This window comes from Neolamprologus multifasciatus, chromosome 12, assembly GCF_963576455.1.
Source record: "Neolamprologus multifasciatus chromosome 12, fNeoMul1.2, whole genome shotgun sequence".
Taxonomy (NCBI): Eukaryota; Metazoa; Chordata; class Actinopteri; order Cichliformes; family Cichlidae; genus Neolamprologus; species Neolamprologus multifasciatus.
The window spans coordinates 34,794,597-34,817,259 of record NC_140450.1 but is presented as its reverse complement, the minus strand read 5'-3'; the positions used below and the strand labels follow the sequence as shown (position 1 = coordinate 34,817,259).

Below are 22,663 nucleotides of genomic sequence, written 5' to 3'. Positions count from 1 at the left end.
GCGGATCAGTAGGTTAAAGTTAGCTAATAATCTCTGGTGATTTAAGCTACACTGCCTAATGTTTCTGACGATATTTAGAGAACAAATAAAACAAGCACACACTAGAAGTCACAGCAACATTCCCGCATTATCAGAATAGTTTGAACATGCGCTTTAATTAAGTTAAAGCGTGTTTGAAACTGCATCACGCATCTCTGCATCTGTTCTCTGCTGCAGCAACAAAGTCTTGTAACAACCAGCCTGCGTGTGAGAGACTGTAACCTGAGGACATCAACAACACTGGACATAACACCTGTTTTCATTCTATCAATAGAAAAGTTACAGAAATATTAAATTTGAAGACAAATTCAGAAAATAATACTAAAATGCGCTATATGTAAAATTTGGGGGTGCTCGAGCGCCCGGGATAAGGCTGTAAACTACCCTATGAAGCATTTGTCGTGTGCTTCCCATGAATGAAGCTCATATTCTATACACAGTGTTTCAACCACGTCTGTCTGCCCGTGTGGGCACAAGTTAGAGGAAGCGGGACTCCGTAACATGCGCGCAACACGCCAGGAGCTCACACGAAAGCCATAGCTATTTAATGCGCCTTTACGCGGAACTGTTGGCGGCAAACACAAGCAGCAGAGTTCAGCATGGGTCTCCGGTGCTCCCAAACCGTACCGGCGGTTGTGCTAATCGCCGTGGCAGTTGCGGGGATTCTGTTGCTGGTCCTTCCAGCTAAAGAGATGGAGCTGCCTCCAGAAAACATGGTAAATATTATTCTAGACGATATATATATATGTGTGTGTGTATATATCTATATATATATCTATATATCTATCTATCTATCTATCTATCTATCTCTCTCTCTCTATATATATATATATATATATATATATATATATATATATATATATGAAATCATTATCACTATTATCACAAACTATTTGAGTTATTATGTATTACGTATTACGGAAGTTAGAATCTTTTGTTCGAAATAAAAGATTTGATTAAGATTAAAGGCCTTTAAGTTAAAATAATATAATAATAAGATAGAGTATCTCAGCAGACATACACATTTGAGATACAATTTCATAGAGGCGCAGAACACCGTTCCAAATCTAGGTCAGGATTTTGGTAATGTGTGCATTAGAAATGCATTAGAAGTTAAATTTGTGTACACAGCTAAGCCAGATTTTAATATTAGTTTGAAAAATGTCAGATTTTCATTTTAGAAGGCTCTGCGCAACGGTGTGACTGAAAGTACAAGAAATCTAAACATACTATCGTAATCGGAAGGTTGCCGGTTCGAGCCCCGGCTCGGACAGTCTCGGTCATTGTGTCCTTGGGCAAGACTCTTCACCCGTTGCCTACTGGTGGTGGTCAGAAGGGCCGATGGCGCGATATGGCAGCCTCGCTTCTGTCAGTCTGCCCCAGGGCAGCTGTGGCTACAACTGTAGCTGCCTCCACCAGTGTGTGAATGGGTGGATGACTGGGTGTGTAAAGCGCTTTGGGGTCCCTAGGGGGGAATAGTAAAAGCCCTATACAAATACAGGCCATTTACCATTTACTACGTTTTCTGCCATCATCATGTATCAGTCCAAGTAAGGAAATACAGAAGATCTTTATTTTAATACTTTATGTAAATTATACCACAGAGTTTACACTACGTGTAGAAAAAATTAGGATCCTAAAAGCCTGTCTCTGCGTTTGATACCTTTCAGAAATTTACTTTAGCTTGTGTGTGTTGTCAACTGTAGTTCTTAGAGCAACAACTTTGTATGATAGGCCAAACTAGGCCAACAGGTATTGAAACTGCCAGATGTTTGTGGGATGTGTGTTGGTATACTGACAGGGAGAGAGTCTTTGCACGAGCTCATTTAAAACTGCTCAGTGCTTGTCTACATCTGAGCTAAACGCTCGTAATTTAACATCCAGCTCTGAATGCATTTCCTGACAATGGTTTGCAAGAGGAAGTGACACAGAATACCCTGAACGAGTCAAGACAAAGACTGTGACATAAAAGAAGTGGTTTGTTTTATTTGATAGTTATTCTGTGCTAATTTCCTGTGGGCTTTTCATTTTGTTCATCTCACAGACTATTTGAAATCTTTTAAAGGGCACCACACAATAGGTATTTAGAAATAAGTCTCGTGAAACAAGTCTGCTTTGATTTGGTCACTTCAAAGAGTACACATACATGAGAAAAAACCTACAATGTATCGCTAAAAAAGAAGCAGTAAATCTGCACAAAAATAGCAACTGTTGCAAACTTGCTATGTTATAGGTTTTAACCACATCCTGTAAAAACTTCACTTAAAGTTCAGTAAGTGGAAAATAAGACAACCTTCGCACATTGGAGTTGTTGCAACTATCAAAATGAGTAGGTTAGTGCACAAAAAAGTTGCAATTTGCAGCAGTATCAACTCAATATCATGCAAAGCATGTAATAGACACACCAGTCCACTGTGTAAATGAGAAATGGACTGGTTCTGGTTCTTACAGTGCTTTTCTACTCTGAGCACTCAAACAACTTAACACAACTTGCCTCATTTACCCACTCACACAAGCTACTGCTCCACCACATGAGCTACCACAATTCATGCTTTGCCTCTCCAAAGTGTGAAATGGCTATGCTTGCAGACGTTGAGAATACAGACCATACACGCATTAGGCCACTAATTCTTAAGCTACTGCACAACTGCAAAATTAGATGAGACAACAATGTATCGATTCAATTAGAAATGAACACAATTTTAAATGACATGTAATATTTATGCTGTTATATATCTACAAATAATGCTAATAAAAAATTACACACTAAAGATAAAGAAATATTTAAGAAACAAAAAAATCAACAAAAAATCCATCCATCCATCCTACGGGAAATTTAGTGTTTCCAATTAACCCAACTCTATAAACAAAACAAAACAAAAACAACAACAACAAAATGTTTGTAAAAAAAAAAACAAAGATAGAAATAAACTGTCTTGATGCTCAATCATCCAGGTAAGTAAAGGTTTATTCTGTTCATCTAGGTGTAGCATCTTCAATGGGAGAAACGTTTTGTTACTCATCCCAGTGACATTGAAAACGTGCAGATGAACAGAATCAACCTCTGGGATAGTAATAAAGTTTTGTTTGTTTTTTTAATAATCATTAAAAATATATTTAATTGTACTAATCGAGTGTAACATTAAAATGTTACATTGTTTTGTACTTGCACTGTAATTGTTTTGTTCCTTTTTTCCTTTTCTGTTTATATTTTCCTTGTATTTCCATTTTTTCCCTTAATTGATTATTTACATATTCTGAAAAAAACATTTCTTGATTGTGTGATCCAATCACTGCACCACGGTTATTGACCAATAACAAACCAAAGTTGGGCGATATGAGAGGAGACACTTGTCTTCAGGGAAGAGTGTCTGTAGTTCAATACAAACTTATTCTGGGTGATCATGTTTATTGTTTGATCAAATATTTTATCCTAATAAGATTCGTCTATTTTAGATGCTAAATCCTCCATTCCCAGGACACTGAGTGATTTCATGAGGATATAAATAATGTGAATTATGCTGTTACCTTCACAGTCACCAGATCTCAACCTCACTTAACACACATTAAGATTTAGGACATATGCATTATGCAGTTTTCTGTGCAGTATGTTCTATCCTATCAGAAGCTGTTATTGACTAAAACTTTAGAGCATTATATATATATTTATGATATATGTGTAATTGTGATATATCTGTGATTCATCTGTATATTGGAAGAGCAGATGGGTGATTGTTGAGTCATTAGAGGGTCACAGAGATAGCTTACAAATACCCTGAAGTTGGGAGGCCTGTGGTCACCTACTCTACTGTATATCTGTCTCTTTTAGTATGGAATCGTTCTGGATGCAGGCTCATCCCACACCTCCATGTATATCTACAAATGGCCGGCTGACAAGCAGAACAATACCGGCATCGTTACCCAGCACGATGAGTGTCATGTAGAAGGTGAGTTCATTTGCATTGTTCAAGACAAAGTTGATCAAATGAGAACTCAAGCATTACTTTAACTCGTGGTTTGAGTGGTAGATGTGGGCAACAGCATATACTCAGAATCAGATAAGGGCGACACGGGCGGTTGCCCAGGGCAGCATCGTGGTGGGGGGCGGCATCGCGGGTATCGGCAAAAAATAAAAATAAAAATAGTTGCTCGTTCTCATGCTGCCGTCATGCCAGTGCATATTGGGAATGTCACAGGCACCGATCGGTTTTCTATCGCCCATTTGCTGGGAGTAAGGGCGCCCTCCGTTTGCGAGGTGCGCCTGCTGCTTGCGGCACAGGGAGGAGAGGGCGGGGAGGCGGGGGATTCTCTGACCGGCTGGAGCAGCATCTAATAACCAACTCGCAAAATAAAACAAAATAAAAACAAACCAAAAAACACGAACACACCAGACATTATGATACAGACTTATAATTTGCACCGATGTTTTTTCTCAAATCTATACACGAAAAGTGTGCGTGAGAGCCCTCGGTGCACCTGCTCACTGCTGAAGTCAAAGTAAACTTTATTGTCATCTCCGCTACATACGGTCCAGTTTATAGAAACGAGACGACGAGGCTCCAGTTACAGCAGCGCAAGTAAACAAACAATATATATAAGAAGAGTAAGAAAATAAATATACACTTTAGGACTCGGGGTAAAGGGATCAATAACAATTTAAAATGTATAATTTACAGTTTGATGATTTAAAGTCTCACACACAACCTGTCGACAGGGGAGGGGGCCGGCTGCTTCCAAATAGAGCACATGCTAGCACTAGAGGGAGTGTTCTTCCAGGGCGCCAAACAGGCTAGGACCGCCACTGCTCAGAATGAAATCTAACTGTTAGTTTCTAAAAGTATAATGAGAGGCAGAGCCTTCAGCTATCAGGCCTCTCTCATACGTACGGTTACATTGTAACCTTGGTTCACTGAGTGAGAAACTATCTCTCCACTCCGTTACATATTCCATATGTATGGGGTAACTCTTAAAGACACCCCGCAAGGAGACAGCGCAGCCGAAAACCCAGAAAGTGTACCAAAAGAACAGTTTTCAAATGTACATATATACATGCCACCCCAGTCAAGGCCACGCCAGACGCAAAGGCCGAGCCAGGCAGAGGCTTCAGTCTGCCAGATGCAAGACTTACCTGAGCGAGTCCTGCAAGACGCAAGGATCGCAACTGAGCAGCCACTCATGGTCAGCCCTCAAGTTGCTAGGCTGACCAAGGAACAACGGCTACAGCTGATGGGCACCCAGCACCCAAAACACAGGCTGGCTGCCACGTCCAAGCGATAAAACTGCGTAAAGGTGGTAGCTGAGGACCATGCTGCCGCCGCACATGACCCAAGAGGTGACCACCCCATGGGCCAAGTGGGCCCGCACAACCGAGGGAAGGGGAGCTTCCACCCCCTTCCCATCCGGGAATCACCTGCAACACTCACTGTGGACCGATAGTGGCTGGAGTTCACCAACTCTTTTGGCAGATTTTATCAGGGAGGTTTTTAAGTGATAGCCACTTTATCTCAGTGTTCTCCAGAGGCTCAACGGGAGGGCACTCAAAACTCAATCTCCAGTTTCACATCTGCACACCTGTTTTATACTTGAGCTGTGGGGCATGGCCGGGTTAGCCAGAGTGTCGCCACAACATGGGGGGGTCATACCCTTACATATGGAATATGTAACGGATCACAAATATTTCTCAAATTATTGCTAAGCAATACCAAAACTATTTATAGAAATGTTGCTGGTGTTAAGTGGAAAATGTTTGCAAGCCTCCAGAACTGACCATTTAACCCCAGAAGCTTCCACTGGTGAGGACACTCTCACTTTCACTTCCACAATTTCACCCTGTAGAAAAATATCCAGTGCTGTTAAGGATACTCAAATTGTGTTGTGTAAGACTTAAGTGGTCCACTTCCTCACCAGACATTCTTTGCTAGCTTAGTAAGTACCAGCTGTTCCCCTTTTATTGACCTTGTTATCAATGTTTCCTTAGAAACACCAGTGGATGACTCCAAGACAGAAAATGCAGCCTTGGATCAGGTTCTTAAACAATTAGAGTTCCTTTTTCTTCTTGTCCAGGTGGTGGGATATCAAGCTATGCCGACAACCCTAGTGGTGCTGCAAAGAGTCTCGAGAAGTGCTTGGAACAAGCTTTGACGCATATCCCCAAATTCAGACACCATCAAACTCCGCTCTGTTTGGGAGCGACTGCAGGCATGAGGCTGCTGAGGTTAGTGGTTAATAATTCACCACAAACTCCATCAGTGATTAATATCTGTACTGAAATGAATTCAGAAAGTCTTACAATTGCTTCATTTAACCAATGTATTGATAGCATCACCAATGCCTCAAAGTCGCGGCGTGTAATGAAGGAAGTGGAAAACAAACTCCAGTCCTACCCTTTCAAATTCAAAGAGTCAATCATTCTGAGCGGGCAGGCAGAAGGGGTATTTGGCTGGGTCACTGTTAACTACTTACTGGAAAACTTTGTCAAGGTAAGTGCTGTCTCTCTGATGAATTTCTGCTTTTTCTGTTAGCATGCGAGGCAGCTGGATAGCAGCGTGCACTGCCTCACAAACTCATGAAACATGAACGGTTTTGTTTTTTTAGGATATGACTAGAACTGAAAGGGTCAATGTCTTTAAACATAAACTTAACTTAGCTTCTGATTAAAACATTAATTTATAATCACATAGATGTTTTTATTGTTATTGTTATTATTTGTTTTGGACATAGCCCATATCTGTTTTGATTTTTCTCCCATTTTTCCATGAGCTGAACTTAAAGATCTGAAACATTTTCTACAAACACAAATGACCCATGACTGTCAAATATTGTTCACAAATCTGTCTAAATCTGTGTTAGTGAGAGATAATCCATCCCACCTCACAGGTGTGGCATGTCAAGGTGCTGATTAGATAGCATGAATAAATAAATGTTGGAGACTGTGTGGAGAAACAGAAGCTGATTACCCACATATATTTTGGAAGTGCATAAAAATAAAAAGTATTGGGAAGACCGTAAAATGACCATGGATAATATTCTGGGTTATGCACTCCCAAACACCAGTCAAGTGACTGGAAACATAAAGGAACTGGTATAAAAGGAGGACATGTATCTAGTAAATATAATTCTAGCCACAACAAAGAAAGCAATCACAAAGAACTGGTTACACCCAGACCCTCCCACTCAACAAGATTGGATTAGGATTGTAGAAGGTATCTCAGAAATTACTTTCTATATTAGACTGATGGGCTGTAAGTATGACAGACAATGGAGGAAGTGGAAAACATTTTTAAGTGGCACCAAAAACACGACATAAAAAGAGATTTGCGTGTGGAAAAAGAAATGTAAACTCCAGACTGTTTGTTTGTTTGTTTGTAATTTTCTTTACTGTATTGTTTTCAATACTAACTAAAGCTAATAAAAATTACATTTGCAAAAAAGAAATACAAAGCCATCACAAGCCATTCTTAAAGAAGGGTAACAGGGAAAAAGATGAGGTGTGTCACATTGCACAAGATCTGCAATGAAAAATAGGGGCAACAGGTCTGATGGAGTAAGCAATCAAAAGTTGAAATTTCTAGAAAGGGACAAATAACAGCCATCACCTAAAGAAGAGTTTTTATAGTGTCCTTTTATTGTCCTTTTATTGTTTTATTGTCTATTGTCCTATTCCTGAAGGCTACTTACAGAAATTAGAGCTCTCCTAAGAGATTTCAGGCTGTACTGATGATTAAAGATAGTCGTCCTGAGTATTCATGCTCAAGCCTGTTAGACTTGTTTGTTTTAGCCTGTATATGTTTCAGTAAATCGCTTCACCTATTTTCCAAGTTAGATATTTATTAGTTAAACTGACTTATTAACTAATAATTTTACTTGTAGTTAGCTGAGTATCTTGTTTGTGACTGTTAACTTACTTACAGTGAGTATTATTAACAACATAATGAAAACTGAGTTCAGGATCTAGTTAACATTTTTAATTAAGCACCGTGTTAGAAATGTGATGGATTGACTGGTGTGCATGAAGATGCCAAGTGCTGGAAGCGTCCCAGTTGAAAATTACATGTAGGTATTTTATGATGCATGAGTTGCATGTTTAGGTGGGGATGTGGCCTCTTTTCCATTTACAAGTGAAGCCAAACAGATATTTTAGATCTTACAGTTTTAGAGCATTTGAGTGCTTTGCTCATTTTTCTCTAAACGTTTTCATTGAATGTTATTGGTTGATTCTAAGTGATTCTAATTCCACTGTGGTGTCCTTTGTTATTACCCAGTATGGTTTTGTAGGTCACTGGATGAATCCAGGCAGAGAGACAATTGGAGCTTTGGATTTAGGAGGAGCATCTACTCAGATTACTTTTGAAACCTCTGAAAAGGTGGAGAATGAAAGTAACACAATGGAGTTGAAGCTTTTTGGAGAAACCTACAGACTATACACCCAGAGCTTCCTGTGTTACGGCCAAGACCAGTATTTAAGGAAACTGCTGGCTCATCTCATTAAGGTACTGTTCAACAAGTTAAAAGACCAAATCCCTGTTTGTTATAATGATTCTGTATCTTCTCAACAACTGAGAAGTTCAGATAGCAAGACCATATAAAACAGCATATGTAAACATTTTATTGTCTTGCTGCAGTCCTGCTAAGCAATAAGGATGTTTGAAACACATCTCCATTAAGCTTACTAAATGGATTAAGTTCACATTTGTTGCATTTTGGGATCGTATTGTTACTTTTTTACTTTCTTTCTTTCTTTTTTTCTCTTTTTTTTCTCTTTTTTTTTCTTTTTTTTCTCTTTTTTTTCTTTTTTTTCCCTTTTTTTCTCTCTTTTTTTCTTTCTTTTTTTTCTTCTATTGTTACATTCTTGCTAAGAGAGAGATGAAAGCTTGCCATAAAGATTGGACAAGAGAACTGCTAGCTCGTTAACCAAATTAAATAACCAGTCTGTACCAGTTTTAGGAAAATCAGAGTTGTTGCTACAAGGAAGCTTAGAACAATGCGGTGTCTGTGTTATGGATGGCTTTTATTCCTTCAATATGGTGAAATGATCTTTGTAAAGAAAAATATAAAAAAATGTTTTCTAATAAAATTTTAATCTTCTAACTTTAAGGATAACTATCCAAACAGCACAGTGTCCCACCCCTGCTATCCAAAACAGTTCAGCGAATCTGTCATCCTGGGGAAGGACGTCTTTGATTCTCCGTGCACTGTGGACCCCAAACCAGACAAGATTGACCTGGAAATGAATGTAAACGTTGTGGGCACAGGGGACTACCAAACCTGCTTAGAGAATGTGAATAAGATATTCTCCTTTGAGAATTGCGAATACTCCAAGTGCTCCTTTAATGGAGTCTTTCAGCCCAGCTTGAGAGGAAGATTCATGGTGAGAGGCTTTTAGATGTTGTCTAAAATATCCTATATTGAGGCAAAAAAGCATAGAAGCATAACGTAGACTCAATTTTGGGTATCATTTTTAATTCGTTCTTCTTGGATTGCTCATTGTATTGATTACAGTGAGGTTTTTTTACTTCTTACGTTATAATTCTACTGTTTTTTCCCGCACAATTATTAGCATTCATAATTCATAGAAAAGAAGCTGTAGGTCAGCTGGGTTTTTGTGTGCATGTTTTCTGAGTGATCAGTTAAAACCTATGCATGGTAGGTTAATTGAGATATCTTAACCTGCTGTTAGTATGAATGTGATGCTGAACAGCTTCCTCCTCTGATGGAGTGGCAACCTATCCAGCATGTGCCCTGCCTCTTTTCTTTTTTCATCTATAATCTCAATGATCCCCTGGAAACCTCCATCCAAACACCTTCACAAAGCACTGTTAAAACATTCAACAGGTTTATTTACAGATTGTTAAAGTCAAATTGCTATCTTTGAATCTGAGGTTAAGAGACAGAGATAATACAGGCTGTCCAATGGCAAACACACTGTCAACAGAAAACATGCCCACAGACAGACACACACAAACAGAAAAGAAGGAGAGAGTCAGTGGTAGTATGGTAGTAATTGCATCAAACAGCTATGCAACCAGACCCTGGAATGTTCATTAGCGAACAGCCACCAACTTTAAAGATATGGAACGAGTGAATTGCTTCCTATGTGGACACAGTTTGAACAGATGTTTGAACAGCTTTCCAGATGTTCTACACCAAAATCGTCACGTGTATGAGAGCTCTCTGGTAGATATTTATTCCATTATGCACACTTTCTGCGATTTCTGCCTAAGAGACTTACTCGCACATAAACAGTTATACAGACAAGCATACAAGACTTAAAGAGCTGGAAAGTTTCAAGAAAACATTTGGATAAAATCACAGGAATCCGGCATTCACTTTATTACATATCAGTCACTCTGTCGCTGCTATTGTCTATGTTGCCTCTATTCCATGTGCAATATTTTGGTCTTTGTGCAATATTCTGGCAGATGTGCAATTACCACCCCCATCCTAAATGACCAATGACCTCCCTTCCACCCTTATCTATATATCATATTACTGCCCTTGTACACACACCCACAATGTTTCTGTGACTCATACACCATGTATATATATAGAGTGAGAATATTATATACTAGTTAGATATATATTCTTATTTGTATATTGTTTTCTTTACTTTTTAAAAAATAGACTTTTGCACTTTGTGGTCTTGCTACCTAATTTCGATGTGCAAGAAACTGTACAATGACAATAAAAAAAAGTTCAGATACAACACCTCTTTTATCAGTGACATGTGGGCCCACTGGTGGACGATGAAGGTACTGCAGGTGCACTGCAGCGATAACAGAAGATAAATCTGAAATTACTCACAAGCATATACAATTAAATATTTAATGTATTTATCTATATGAAATTAGTTTGATTAGTTTGCAATATGGCTTATTACTCTGACCTAAATACATGGCTCTTGTTTTGAAGTTTGTGCCCTGGTGGTTGGCTCGGTCCCACGTTGGCCTTAATACTGATTTATGCATATGACTGGATAGCATTAACAATTAATAGCCAACAGCCTGTATTCCTTATGTTTTTTAATGCATTTTATTCAAGGAAATACATCACTTTCTCCTGGATTAGGGTGAAGACTTGAGATTTAGTGTGCCCTATGAGATTTTTGTGTTGTTGTTTTTTTTGCCGCAGCAATCATGACTTTGGGAATGGCCAGGTTTTTAATCTTGACAAAGCAGCAGAAATCAGTGTTCTAGTCAGTATTTCCTCAGTTCCAGGTCAATAATAGTGCAGTATGCTCTTCACTGAAAGAGCACTAATTTTTGCTTTCTGATATCCATTGCACTATTCTTTCTTCTCCACAGGCATTCTCTGCTTTCTACTTCACTCACAAATACATCTCTACCCTCACCAACATGGATATGACGTCTCCTAATCGAACCGCAGAGGCTGTCCGGCGCGTCTGCAGCATGAGCATCTCTGAGGTGCTGTCCATAAAGACTTTGAGACGTGTTGATTTGTAAATCCAGCAAACAAGCCACCAATTCTTCACCATGTTACTTGAAGGCTCTGAAGTCACTGTCGACATATACCTACATATATTATCTGTTATATATCTATCAATATCTCTGTTTCTACACTCGTTTTTTATGAGTGCTTGATGTTTGTTGTATATTTCCAGCTTGACACACTGTATTTTCACGTATAGATGACGAATAGGACAAAGCAGGATAAGAGATACATGAAGAATGTCTGCGCCGTCTCCAATTTCGTCCAGGTGCTCCTAACACAGGGCTACCATTTTAACGAGGTTTCCCTTCCTTCTATTTCTTTTGAAAAAAAGGTGAGAGGTGAAACGAAATTATTTGCTGGAATTTGGAAACTGATAGAATCCACAATATGATGTAATATCACTGCACCTCTTCTTGTGTTTCTGTAGGCCGGAGGAGCATCTGTAGGCTGGGCTTTGGGTTACATGCTAAACCTGACCAATCTAGTTCCAGCCGAAAATCCTGTAGCGATGAAGGCCCTGCCCATAGGGCCCTGGAAAGGCATCCTCTTCCTCTCCATCATCCTCATCTTCTTTGCACTGGGATACTTTCTCTTTGTCTACAGAAAAACAAAAGCTAATGAAGGAATGGTTTGAGAGAGTAAATTTCTCTCAGGCAAAAAGCCTTCAGTAAACACCGTTTTAATTTTGGCTTTTTATATTATGTAGCAAAAATCATTCTTAAATGATGCTTGCCCTATACAAGTTTTGCTTTAGATTCACAAATTTCAGTAAATGTTCAGCTTACTCATGTCAGTGTGCACAAAATCCAAAATAAATGGGATCCTTTTTTAAATGTTTCAGACTCAGTGTGCAATACAAAACCACTTGTGATTAACTTGTCATTATTTAGCACTTTTCTAGTTTGAATGAGCACTGAAAGTAGCTTTTACTACAAGCTATAGTACACATTCACACACACATTCAGGCAGTCTATGAATGCATTTTCTATCACACACTCATACCTCTGAACAAATCAGGGACAACTTAAGGTTCAATATAGAACTGTGGCATACATACTCTAAGACACCACTAACAGCTAATGTGTCTTTCAAAATAGCCATGTGCCGAACTGAAGGCTTTTGAAGCAGTGATGGGATTTCCAGCTCTTTTTAGAGAACCGGCTCTTTCGGCTCCCAACTGGCTCTTCAGGTTGTTTTGTTGCTTTAATTAATTTATTATTAACAACAATATAAAATTATGCACAAAAGGAATTACTAATGTAAAAAAAAAGTGGTTTTATTTATATATGTTTATATAAAAATATATACGGTGGCCCCTAGAGACAAAACATGTACAAACTCAAAAGCACATTTCTAGCGTTAACTGAACTTCCAAAACAAAGCTACCTAGATCACTTAAATTACACAATTGAAAGCATGTGTGTATTGTTTGTGTATTTATACACAGGCACTCATATATATTCAAATAATTTTAAAAAAATGTTCATTTACCTGTTACTACCACACACCAAATCTGGTCGTTGGTACTTGCTAGCTTGTGTAGCCACTAGGTAACAAAAGCTCAACACTGCGCCCTAGCATCCTGGAGCACTTCTGTTGTGTTTTGTACGTGCAAATTCTCATGACCATTGATCAACAACCACTGACCAAAACCCACTGATCAAAGACCACTGATGAGAATTTGCATAATTATGATTAAGGAACTGACCTCACAGCCCATTGTTCCTTCAGTGGGCTGGTTTCAGTCATTATGCAAATGTACTGTTTATAAGATTGGGGAAACCTGCAGTCAGCTGAGACTGAAGAAGTCACTTGGATGAGTACGGTGGCTGGGAAGTGCAAATCGCAACAAATTAAAAAAACCACAAAAAAATCAAAACCCGCAACAAATTACAAAAACCCACAACAAATTACAAAAACCCACAACAAATTACAAAAACCCGCAACAAATTACAAAAACCCGCAACAAATTAAAAAAACCCACAACAAATTAAAAAACCCCACAACAAATTAAAAAAAACCCGCAACAAATTACAAAACCGGCAACAAATTACAAAAACCGGCAACAAATTACAAAAACCCGCAACAAATTACAAAAACCAGCAACAAATTAAAAACCCCCACAACAAATTACAAAAATCTGCAACAAATTACAAAAACCCGCAACAAATTACAAAAACCCACAACAAATTAAAAAAAACCCACAACAAATTACAAAAACCCGCAACAAATTAAAAAACCCCACAACAAATTACAAAAACCCACAAAAAATTAAAAAAAAAACCCACAACAAATTACAAAAAACCCACAACAAATTACAAAAACCCGCAACAAATTAAAAAACCCCACAACAAATTAAAAAAACCCACAACAAATTAAAAAAAACCGGCAACAAATTACAAAAACCGGCAACAAATTACAAAAACCCGCAACAAATTACAAAAACCAGCAACAAATTAAAAACCCCCACAACAAATTACAAAAATCTGCAACAAATTACAAAAACCCGCAACAAATTACAAAAACCCACAACAAATTAAAAAAAACCCACAACAAATTACAAAAACCCGCAACAAATTAAAAAACCCCACAACAAATTACAAAAACCCACAAAAAATTTAAAAAAAAACCCACAACAAATTACAAAAAACCCACAACAAATTACAAAAACCCACAACAAATTAAAAATCCTTGACGGAAAGGGATTGTCTGAAATACCGGAAGTGACGCAACGATTAGCCTAATAGGGCTTTTGGGGCGTGATGTCACGAAAGGGGGCGTGGCCATGATTTTGGGTTGAGGCGCCATGTTTCTGGGCCAAACAAAGCGCTAGCGAAAATAACACCAGCTATGGTTCGTACTTGCTGTGCGGTCGGTTGTAAAGTTAGATCGCACGACCGGCAAGGGAATAAGGTTGAAAATGGTTTATCTTTTCATTCTTTCCCCACCTGGAAGCAACATGAGGCAGCTCTTGTATCGGATGCTACCAAAAGAAGGCGTCTAGTCTGGATAGCAGCTGTGAGACGAGCTGATATCCAGTTCTCTTCCATCTCCAAATATCTGTTGGTGTGCTCCAGACATTTTCATTCCGGTAAGTTATAGATATGTTCATATCACTCTTTATCCGGTCTTTAAGTCTGACGTCACTAGCCATGTCTGGGCTCAAACGCTGCTGCAGGTCCATAAATCACAGAGAATTGAAAAACTATCTAAAGTCTTTCATCTGTAATAAAATGATCAGCGTTCTGCTCTACCATGTGTAACAATTGAGTTTATCATCCAGGCAACCATGAAAGCAAAACGGAATTTATGACATTTAACAGAGTTAGAAATTAGCAGGAAGTTAGCTCGCTAGCTTCCATCTAAATGAGGGATTTTGGAAACAAATTCAAACGTACAGCTCTGCTATCACTTCCAACATAAATGAAGACAGAAAACTAAACAGCGGTGACGTTTTCTAGGGTTACTGAAGGTTGGCTAGCTGGTATATAACATGTGCTACGTGACCGCTAGCGACACAGCTATGTTAGCATAATATAAACAGGCTAACTTTTTTCCACTTGATAAAAGTTATCGTGAGGATTCTCGGTGGTCTGGAACAAATATAATCTCATGGCAGGTTGCTGTAAACGGACCAAACTTCAGCCAGGAGAACAACTGAGATAATTCATCCACAAGGATGAATAGGATTAGTCATTCATATACTGCTGCATGGGCTGGGCTGTAGCTACATCTTAAGGTTTTAAAAACTGAGCTTTCAAATGATTAGTGGTGATAAAAGCAGAGGGAGGCCAACAGTGATCACTGACTGCTTTTAGGAGCTTTTTGAGATTAAAGAGAAGACAATACAAAACATTAAACATGTTAACAACACAAAACCCATATTGAACGCAGACTACTTTAAAGTAGTCTGCGTTCAATATGGCTTTTGTGTTGGCCCTGAAGCGGAATTCGTCACGCCATCACTTAAAGACCAGATAGCCTATTAGTTTTATTTTCGATGCACTCTGAGGTCATATCAAATTAGAAAAAAAAACCGTTCTATTTATCGACTTGCTAATTGTGTGAAATTATTGCAGGCAAACCAACCTTATGAAATGGGTGAAACATCGTGACTGGGTTCCAGCGCTACACAAGGGACCTGCTTCAAACATACCACCATGCCAATCAGATTACTTCTTCCATGTGAGGGTGAAGAGGTGACCCTTCTGGATAAGATGGTGAAGGTTTGCTGCCGTTTTGGTGAACAGTGTGGTAGTAAAACCAGGGAAAAATGAAACTTGCTCCTGTTAAATATTAAGTCTTGTGCTGTATAGATAGCGGTAATTTTTCAAAAGATAAATTGAAGTAATTGATAGTAAATAATGTTAGTAGTGGGTGATATCGTGTAAATGCTGTCATGATTTTGTGTAAACATTTTGTCTTTTATAAACTATAAATGACATGGATTCTACATTGTAATGATGTCTGATGTGATGTTCTATAAAGTGGTTTTAATAAAAAAATTTAAAAAAGAGGCAAAAATTAGTTTGTTTCTTTATTCAACTTTTGAACAGTGGTACTCAGTCAGTACATATTCAGTAAATGCAAATTCTTTACATGGCAGTGCACTTCAGGCATAAATCTAGACCCATATATAAAACATTATGGGTCATTCCCACAACCCACAGCTTTACTGTGTTCCAGCAAAGTATCCAATAGCAGTGACAACTCCTCCACATTAGCAGGTGGTATTCTTCGTTTTTGGGGACGGCTCCTTTTACCTTTCAATATGGATGGTCTGTTTATGTTTTGATCCAGAGCCGTTTTTGGGCAGCTGAAGAGGAGAAGTCTATCTTATGGCCAACCTCTGGCTGTATCTTGGTCATATTACCCAGCAAAACCCAGTATGCAGGTTCATCTGTAACAGTCCTTGTGCCACGGATCCACACTGCTGCTTCTACTTTAAACAGAAGAGCAGTGACATGGCTGCAGGTCTCCACGACTCCGGCCTTACAGGTGCAGTGGGCGGCTTCAACCTTCCCTGTGATGCTCACAATGACCCATGGCTGCAATGCTGGTTCATTCAGTCTTTGAGAGTGCAGTACCTGAAACACACAAAGTTAATTTAAAGACAAGGACTCTAATGAGCCAAGGCTGACATAAATGTGTTTTATCTACTTTCAAATCCATTTATCATAAATGTAACAAAGTATTTAGAAACTTAGCACATACATGTAATTTTTCATTTTTTTATGTATCCATCTATATAGAACGTTGCATGTTATATTCCAAATCTGCCTGTTCTCTCTCAGAAACCTGCCTTCAGAAAATGAACCTAAAGTATGTAATGCAAGGATGTCATCACTTTCAAGATGGAGAAAGCATAAAGTTTGACTTTAGGTGACAATTATGGACACGTAATATGATAAGGAGATTCTGCAGGTCATTAATCAATGTACTATAGTAAAAAATGCATTTTTTGTGACACAGGACACAAACATGGAAGCAAGATATATAATTAGGATTATTTATAATAAATATGAATAAATAATTGCAATTTCTTTAACCATTGAGAATAACTAAATCCTTCAGGACAATGTCACATCAGTGCACTGAACTCACTATGACTACGTTCACACTGCAGGTCTTAATGCTCAATTCCGATTTTTATATTTAAATCTGATTTTTTTTGTGTCTGCTTGTTCACACTACAAATAAAATGTGACAGCAAAAGCGCTCCTTTGTGAACCCTCTAAGTGGCCCGCATGCGCAAAAGCAGACGTCACACACAACACGCTCTGTTCAGACCCAGACCAAACAGTATTGTTTGACTGATGGCCCTTAATATAAAGACTTGTTTCAGACTTTGCTTTAAGTTATTTTGTTATTTACATATGGCCTAATAATGATCCTTATTGCTGTTTTAGAGAGGAGCGGTGCTTCAAAGGATAGTTGCAGATTTCTATCAGAATCTGCAGATTATACAGTATAAATAAATGTTCACATTATCTTCCCAACAGTTTCACTAACATCTAAGTAATCTGATTGGCATGGTGGTATGTTTGAAGCAGGTCCCTTGTGTAGCGCTGGAACCCAGTCACGATGTTTCACCCATTTCATAAGGTTGGTTTGCCTGCAATAATTTCACACAATTAGCAAGTCGATAAATAGAACGGTTTTTTTTTCTAATTTGATATGACCTCAGAGTGCATCGAAAATAAAACTAATAGGCTATCTGGTCTTTAAGTGATGGCGTGACGAATTCCGCTTCAGGGCCAACACAAAAGCCATATTGAACGCAGACTACTTTAAAGTAGTCTGCGTTCAATATGGGTTTTGTGTTGTTAACATGTTTAATGTTTTGTATTGTCTTCTCTTTAATCTCAAAAAGCTCCTAAAAGCAGTCAGTGATCACTGTTGGCCTCCCTCTGCTTTTATCACCACTAATCATTTGAAAGCTCAGTTTTTAAAACCTTAAGATGTAGCTACAGCCCAGCCCATGCAGCAGTATATGAATGACTAATCCTATTCATCCTTGTGGATGAATTATCTCAGTTGTTCTCCTGGCTGAAGTTTGGTCCGTTTACAGCAACCTGCCATGAGATTATATTTGTTCCAGACCACCGAGAATCCTCACGATAACTTTTATCAAGTGGAAAAAAGTTAGCCTGTTTATATTATGCTAACATAGCTGTGTCGCTAGCGGTCACGTAGCACATGTTATATACCAGCTAGCCAACCTTCAGTAACCCTAGAAAACGTCACTGCTGTTTAGTTTTCTGTCTTCATTTATGTTGGAAGTGATAGCAGAGCTGTACGTTTGAATTTGTTTCCAAAATCCCTCATTTAGATGGAAGCTAGCGAGCTAACTTCCTGCTAATTTCTAACTCTGTTAAATGTCATAAATTCCGTTTTGCTTTCATGGTTGCCTGGATGATAAACTCAATTGTTACACATGGTAGAGCAGAACGCTGATCATTTTATTACAGATGAAAGACTTTAGATAGTTTTTCAATTCTCTGTGATTTATGGACCTGCAGCAGCGTTTGAGCCCAGACATGGCTAGTGACGTCAGACTTAAAGACCGGATAAAGAGTGATATGAACATATCTATAACTTACCGGAATGAAAATGTCTGGAGCACACCAACAGATATTTGGAGATGGAAGAGAACTGGATATCAGCTCGTCTCACAGCTGCTATCCAGACTAGACGCCTTCTTTTGGTAGCATCCGATACAAGAGCTGCCTCATGTTGCTTCTAGGTGGGGAAAGAATGAAAAGATAAACCATTTTCAACCTTATTCCCTTGCCGGTCGTGCGATCTAACTTTACAACCGACCGCACAGCAAGTATGAACCATAGCTGGTGTTATCCGTGTACTTTCGCTCCTCTTTCGCTAGCGCTTTGTTTGGCCCAGAAACATGACGCCTCAACCAAAAATCATGGCCACGCCCCCTCTCATGACATCACGCCCCAAAAGCCCTATTAGGCTAATCGTTGCGTCACTTCCGGTATTTCAGACAATCCCTTTCCGTCAAGGATTTTTAATTTGTTGTGGGTTTTTTAATTTGTTGTGGGTTTTTTTTTAATTTGTTGTGGGTTTTTGTAATTTGTTGCAGATTTTTGTAATTTGTTGTGGGTTTTTTTCATTTGTTGTGGGTTTTTTTTTTAATTTGTTGTGGGTTTTTGTAATTTGTTGCAGGTTTTTGTAATTTGTTGCAGGTTTTTGTAATTTGTTGTGGGTTTTTGTAATTTGTTGCGGGTTATTGTAATTTGTTGTGGGTTTTTTTAATTTGTTGCGGGTTTTTTTAATTTGTTGCAGGTTTTGATTTTGTTGTGGTTTTTTAATTTGTTGCCATTTGCACTTCCCAGCGACCGTAGAAAGATGCTGAAATTAATAGCAACGTTTTCCACATTTAGCTCCGAGCCTTATTAAAAACATGTTTTTTCAAGTCATTTTTCACAATATTCAAATTTCCAAAGATGAATTGGAAAATGTTCTTTCCCCGAAAATGTCTGTAACTGAAGCTGCATCTATCCTTTCCATCTCAAAGCCTACTCTGTAAGACTATTATGACAAGTAAGTTATACAGTCTCTTACATTTAATTCTTCATTGAGCTGTATGTTTAAGTGTAGAAGAAAACTTTCAGTTCCACTTAGCAAAGATGATGCATTTTGTCCTTTGGATGCATCATATTCCTGGTCTCTGTCAGCCTCTGTGGACCTTCACCACCATCTGCACCACACACGAGGGTTTGAGCCCATATTCAGATAGAGATGCAGAGTCGTTCACCAATAGCTTCCCAGCAACAGTCAGCCGGACTTCAGCCGTAAGATATCCTACACACACAACAGAGGACAGAGATGAACCTCACAAAATATTTAAACATGTCAAAAACAATTATGTCAGGTTCCTTGAACACCACTGAAGATGCACACATTTTAAACACACTCCTTCTGTGTCCAAAACTCCTTAGCAGTGACAACAAAGTTAATATTTCAAAATCATCCTCAGTGCACACCTTATCCCCCCACTGTGGTCAAGATGCTCTTAGCTGTTTGGTTCCTCCTGCTCAGGATTTCTTCAGAGGAAAAAAGGAAACAAAAAGAAGTTTTAAAAAGTTTTTTGTTGGTGGTGTTTTTGACTTTCAAGCTCAATCAAAGCAGAAAAAGACTTCAAAACAAATTCAGTTGAATGGATGGGTATAATCTTCCATTGAAAGCCAGCAAGAAATAACAGTTTTTTAGAGAGTTTTGGTTTTGGTCATCATACACATAACAGCATTCACTGCATTTGCAGTATAATCTGTGACTATTATGAAAGTAACATACATAACTTGAAAAGCTAAAATCAATCATAACATTAAGCTCACCTTGTTTTTGTGGAGAAGGTGATCAGGCATCCAATTTAAAATACTGCTGCTTACGTTTAAAATTACCAACAACACAGCACCAAGCTACCTTAAGGAACTCCTTAAATCGTATGTTCCTGCCAGAGCATTAAGATCATCTACTCAGTTACTCTTGGTGCAGCCTAGATCTCGGCTGAAGTCTAGAGGTGACCGGGCGTTTGCCCTGGCTGCACCAGAGTTGTGGAATAACCTTCCGATTGTGATCCGGGCGTCTGATTCCATCCAATCTTTTAAATCACGGTTAAAAACCTATTTGTTTAATCTCACCTTTCCTGCTTGTTAATGCTCGCACCTGACTTTTAGACTTACTCTATTTTTTTCTTATACATATTTTTTTATGGCTTGTGCTTTTATTATGTTTTTATTTTGATATGCATTTTATAATACCCCTGTGTATTAGTGGCATTGACCTGTGAGTATATTTGATACTTTGCTAAGGCCTCATAATACTCGTGTTACTTCTCTGTCTCTTATGTTAAGCACTTTGGTATACCGCTGGTTTTTAAATGTGCTCTATAAATAAAGATTGTTGTTGTTGTTGTGTTTTTCTTCATGTCCTGAGAACAGGTGCACTGGATCATCACCAGCTTGTATCTTCATCCTTTTTCACTCAGTGAAGTCTTTCTCTTTGTTCCCTTTGCAACAGAAAACTACTGTGTGATCACAGGTGAAGTTAGGGATATTTTTCCTGTGCAGTTTTTATAGTGCTTCATTTGGTGATAGCTGTTGATCCACTTTGATCTCAAAGGATCTCGACGGTGGAAAAAAGTAATATTTCTCCTTACCATTAGGCTAAATATAGATATAGTATAGATAGAATATGTCAGCAGCATCCCCATAAGGGAGGTCTCCCTGTAGTGTCCCGAATGCAGATCCATTGTGATAAGAGAGAATGGATCCTCTGTAAAGTGTGCACAGCAGTAAATGGACAGCCGTTTGAATTCTGCTTGCAGTGTTTGAGGGAATGGGAGAGTCCACGGCCTTGGAAACACTGCTGTGAAAATCACTAAAAACACTACAAACCTGCCCAGATATAACCTTTGGTTCATTGGAGGAAGTCCACGGATGTCCTTCTATCCGTCCCTGTCTCACCTCGTGGTTGAGTACAGCAAGTGGAATTGTAAATTTGTTGTTTGTCCTCGATGTAAGGTAAAGTTATGTTTTCTATGCCTGAAGAGCTATACTAAATTTAAATTTTTAAAGCGACTTCTGTGTACCATGCTCCAGTGGTGTAGCTGTATGGCAGAAGAAATAATGACAGAGACACAAAGCTTCCAAGTTTTACTTTCGATGTGGGAGTGCCTTATTTGTAATAATGTACCATGCTGTGTTTTTTAATTCCCTTTTTATAATTCTTTATCTCTCTAATTCTCTCCAAATCAGATATAATTAGTGTTGGGTTCTATTGATGAGAAATTTGCTACTAAATGTGATCTTTACAGCTGCATTATGTCCGAATCATAATGATAATAAACCTGAAAAATGTAATTCATTCATAAATGTGAAATATAGTTAATCATACATTATGTTATTACTCCTTCCTTAAGATTTAGTAATTTTATGTTGACCTGTCATTGTCTGCTGCTTCTTTAGCATTAGCTTGATGGCATTAATCACTTATGCTATTCAGGCATTTTTCCGTGTTTTTGTTTGTTTTTCTTTTGTTAGCTTTATGATGACTGCTATTTTTTCTTCTAAATTGTTTAAGGAAATCAATGTCTATTTTATTAAAACCTTGTTATGCTTAATAAACAGTTAGGGTGTAAAGCATGCATGTTACAAGCACGTAGATGCTTTTATTTACAGTTTGTCGTTGGTTTCTTCTGCTTGTGCAGTTTTCCAGCCACCTTCTTCCCGTGCAGCACACAGTCCCAACATGATCAGATGATGCAGAACAGCCGTGTGGGTCAGCATCCCCTGACACCACACCCTGAACCCACCAGCCAAAGCCCTCCCTGCAGCTGAGCCACAAACCACATATTATCTCATTTAGAAATTTTTTTTTAAGTAAGTGACAAAACACGTAGTTAAGATAAATTTTTAGGGGTTTTGTTGGTTTTATAAACAGTTTAGTTTGAAACACACTGAATAATTCATTAACTACATTTTAAAAATCTGAAAAGCACTGTGGCAGGGTGTGGTTTGTGGCCGAGCAGCATCAGGGGAGGGGTGGAGCAGTGGGTTCAGGTTGTGATGTCAGGGGACGCTGACAAGACAATTATATGACGCAAACTGTACTACACACCTACATTCAAAGGTTAAAATTATTTTATTAATTA

At 38.5% G+C, this 22,663-nt stretch overlaps 1 protein-coding gene and 2 long non-coding RNA genes across 3 annotated transcripts; 2 read left to right on the top strand and 1 right to left on the bottom strand.

Annotated features, from left to right (window-relative positions):
- Positions 1 to 519: 519 nt before the first annotated feature.
- LOC146507430 (ectonucleoside triphosphate diphosphohydrolase 2-like) lies at positions 520 to 12,320 on the top strand. Its single transcript, XM_085180445.1, has 9 exons — positions 520 to 755; positions 3,869 to 3,986; positions 6,103 to 6,253; positions 6,359 to 6,518; positions 8,301 to 8,528; positions 9,134 to 9,406; positions 11,340 to 11,459; positions 11,684 to 11,818; positions 11,915 to 12,320. Exons 1-9 carry the CDS (start codon positions 639 to 641, stop codon positions 12,119 to 12,121), a joined length of 1,509 nt encoding a protein of 502 aa, XP_085036571.1. The 5' UTR covers positions 520 to 638; the 3' UTR covers positions 12,122 to 12,320.
- A 2,006-nt stretch (positions 12,321 to 14,326) lies between these two features.
- LOC146507429 (uncharacterized) lies at positions 14,327 to 17,219 on the top strand. The gene is made up of 2 exons (XR_014877223.1): positions 14,327 to 14,578; positions 15,567 to 17,219. It is a non-coding gene; the product is annotated as an uncharacterized LOC146507429 (long non-coding RNA).
- LOC146507428 (uncharacterized) lies at positions 15,993 to 19,609 on the bottom strand. Its single transcript, XR_014877224.1, has 2 exons — positions 18,591 to 19,609; positions 15,993 to 16,574 (listed from the first exon to the last, which is right to left on the bottom strand). It is a non-coding gene; the product is annotated as an uncharacterized LOC146507428 (long non-coding RNA).
- Positions 19,610 to 22,663: the final 3,054 nt, after the last annotated feature.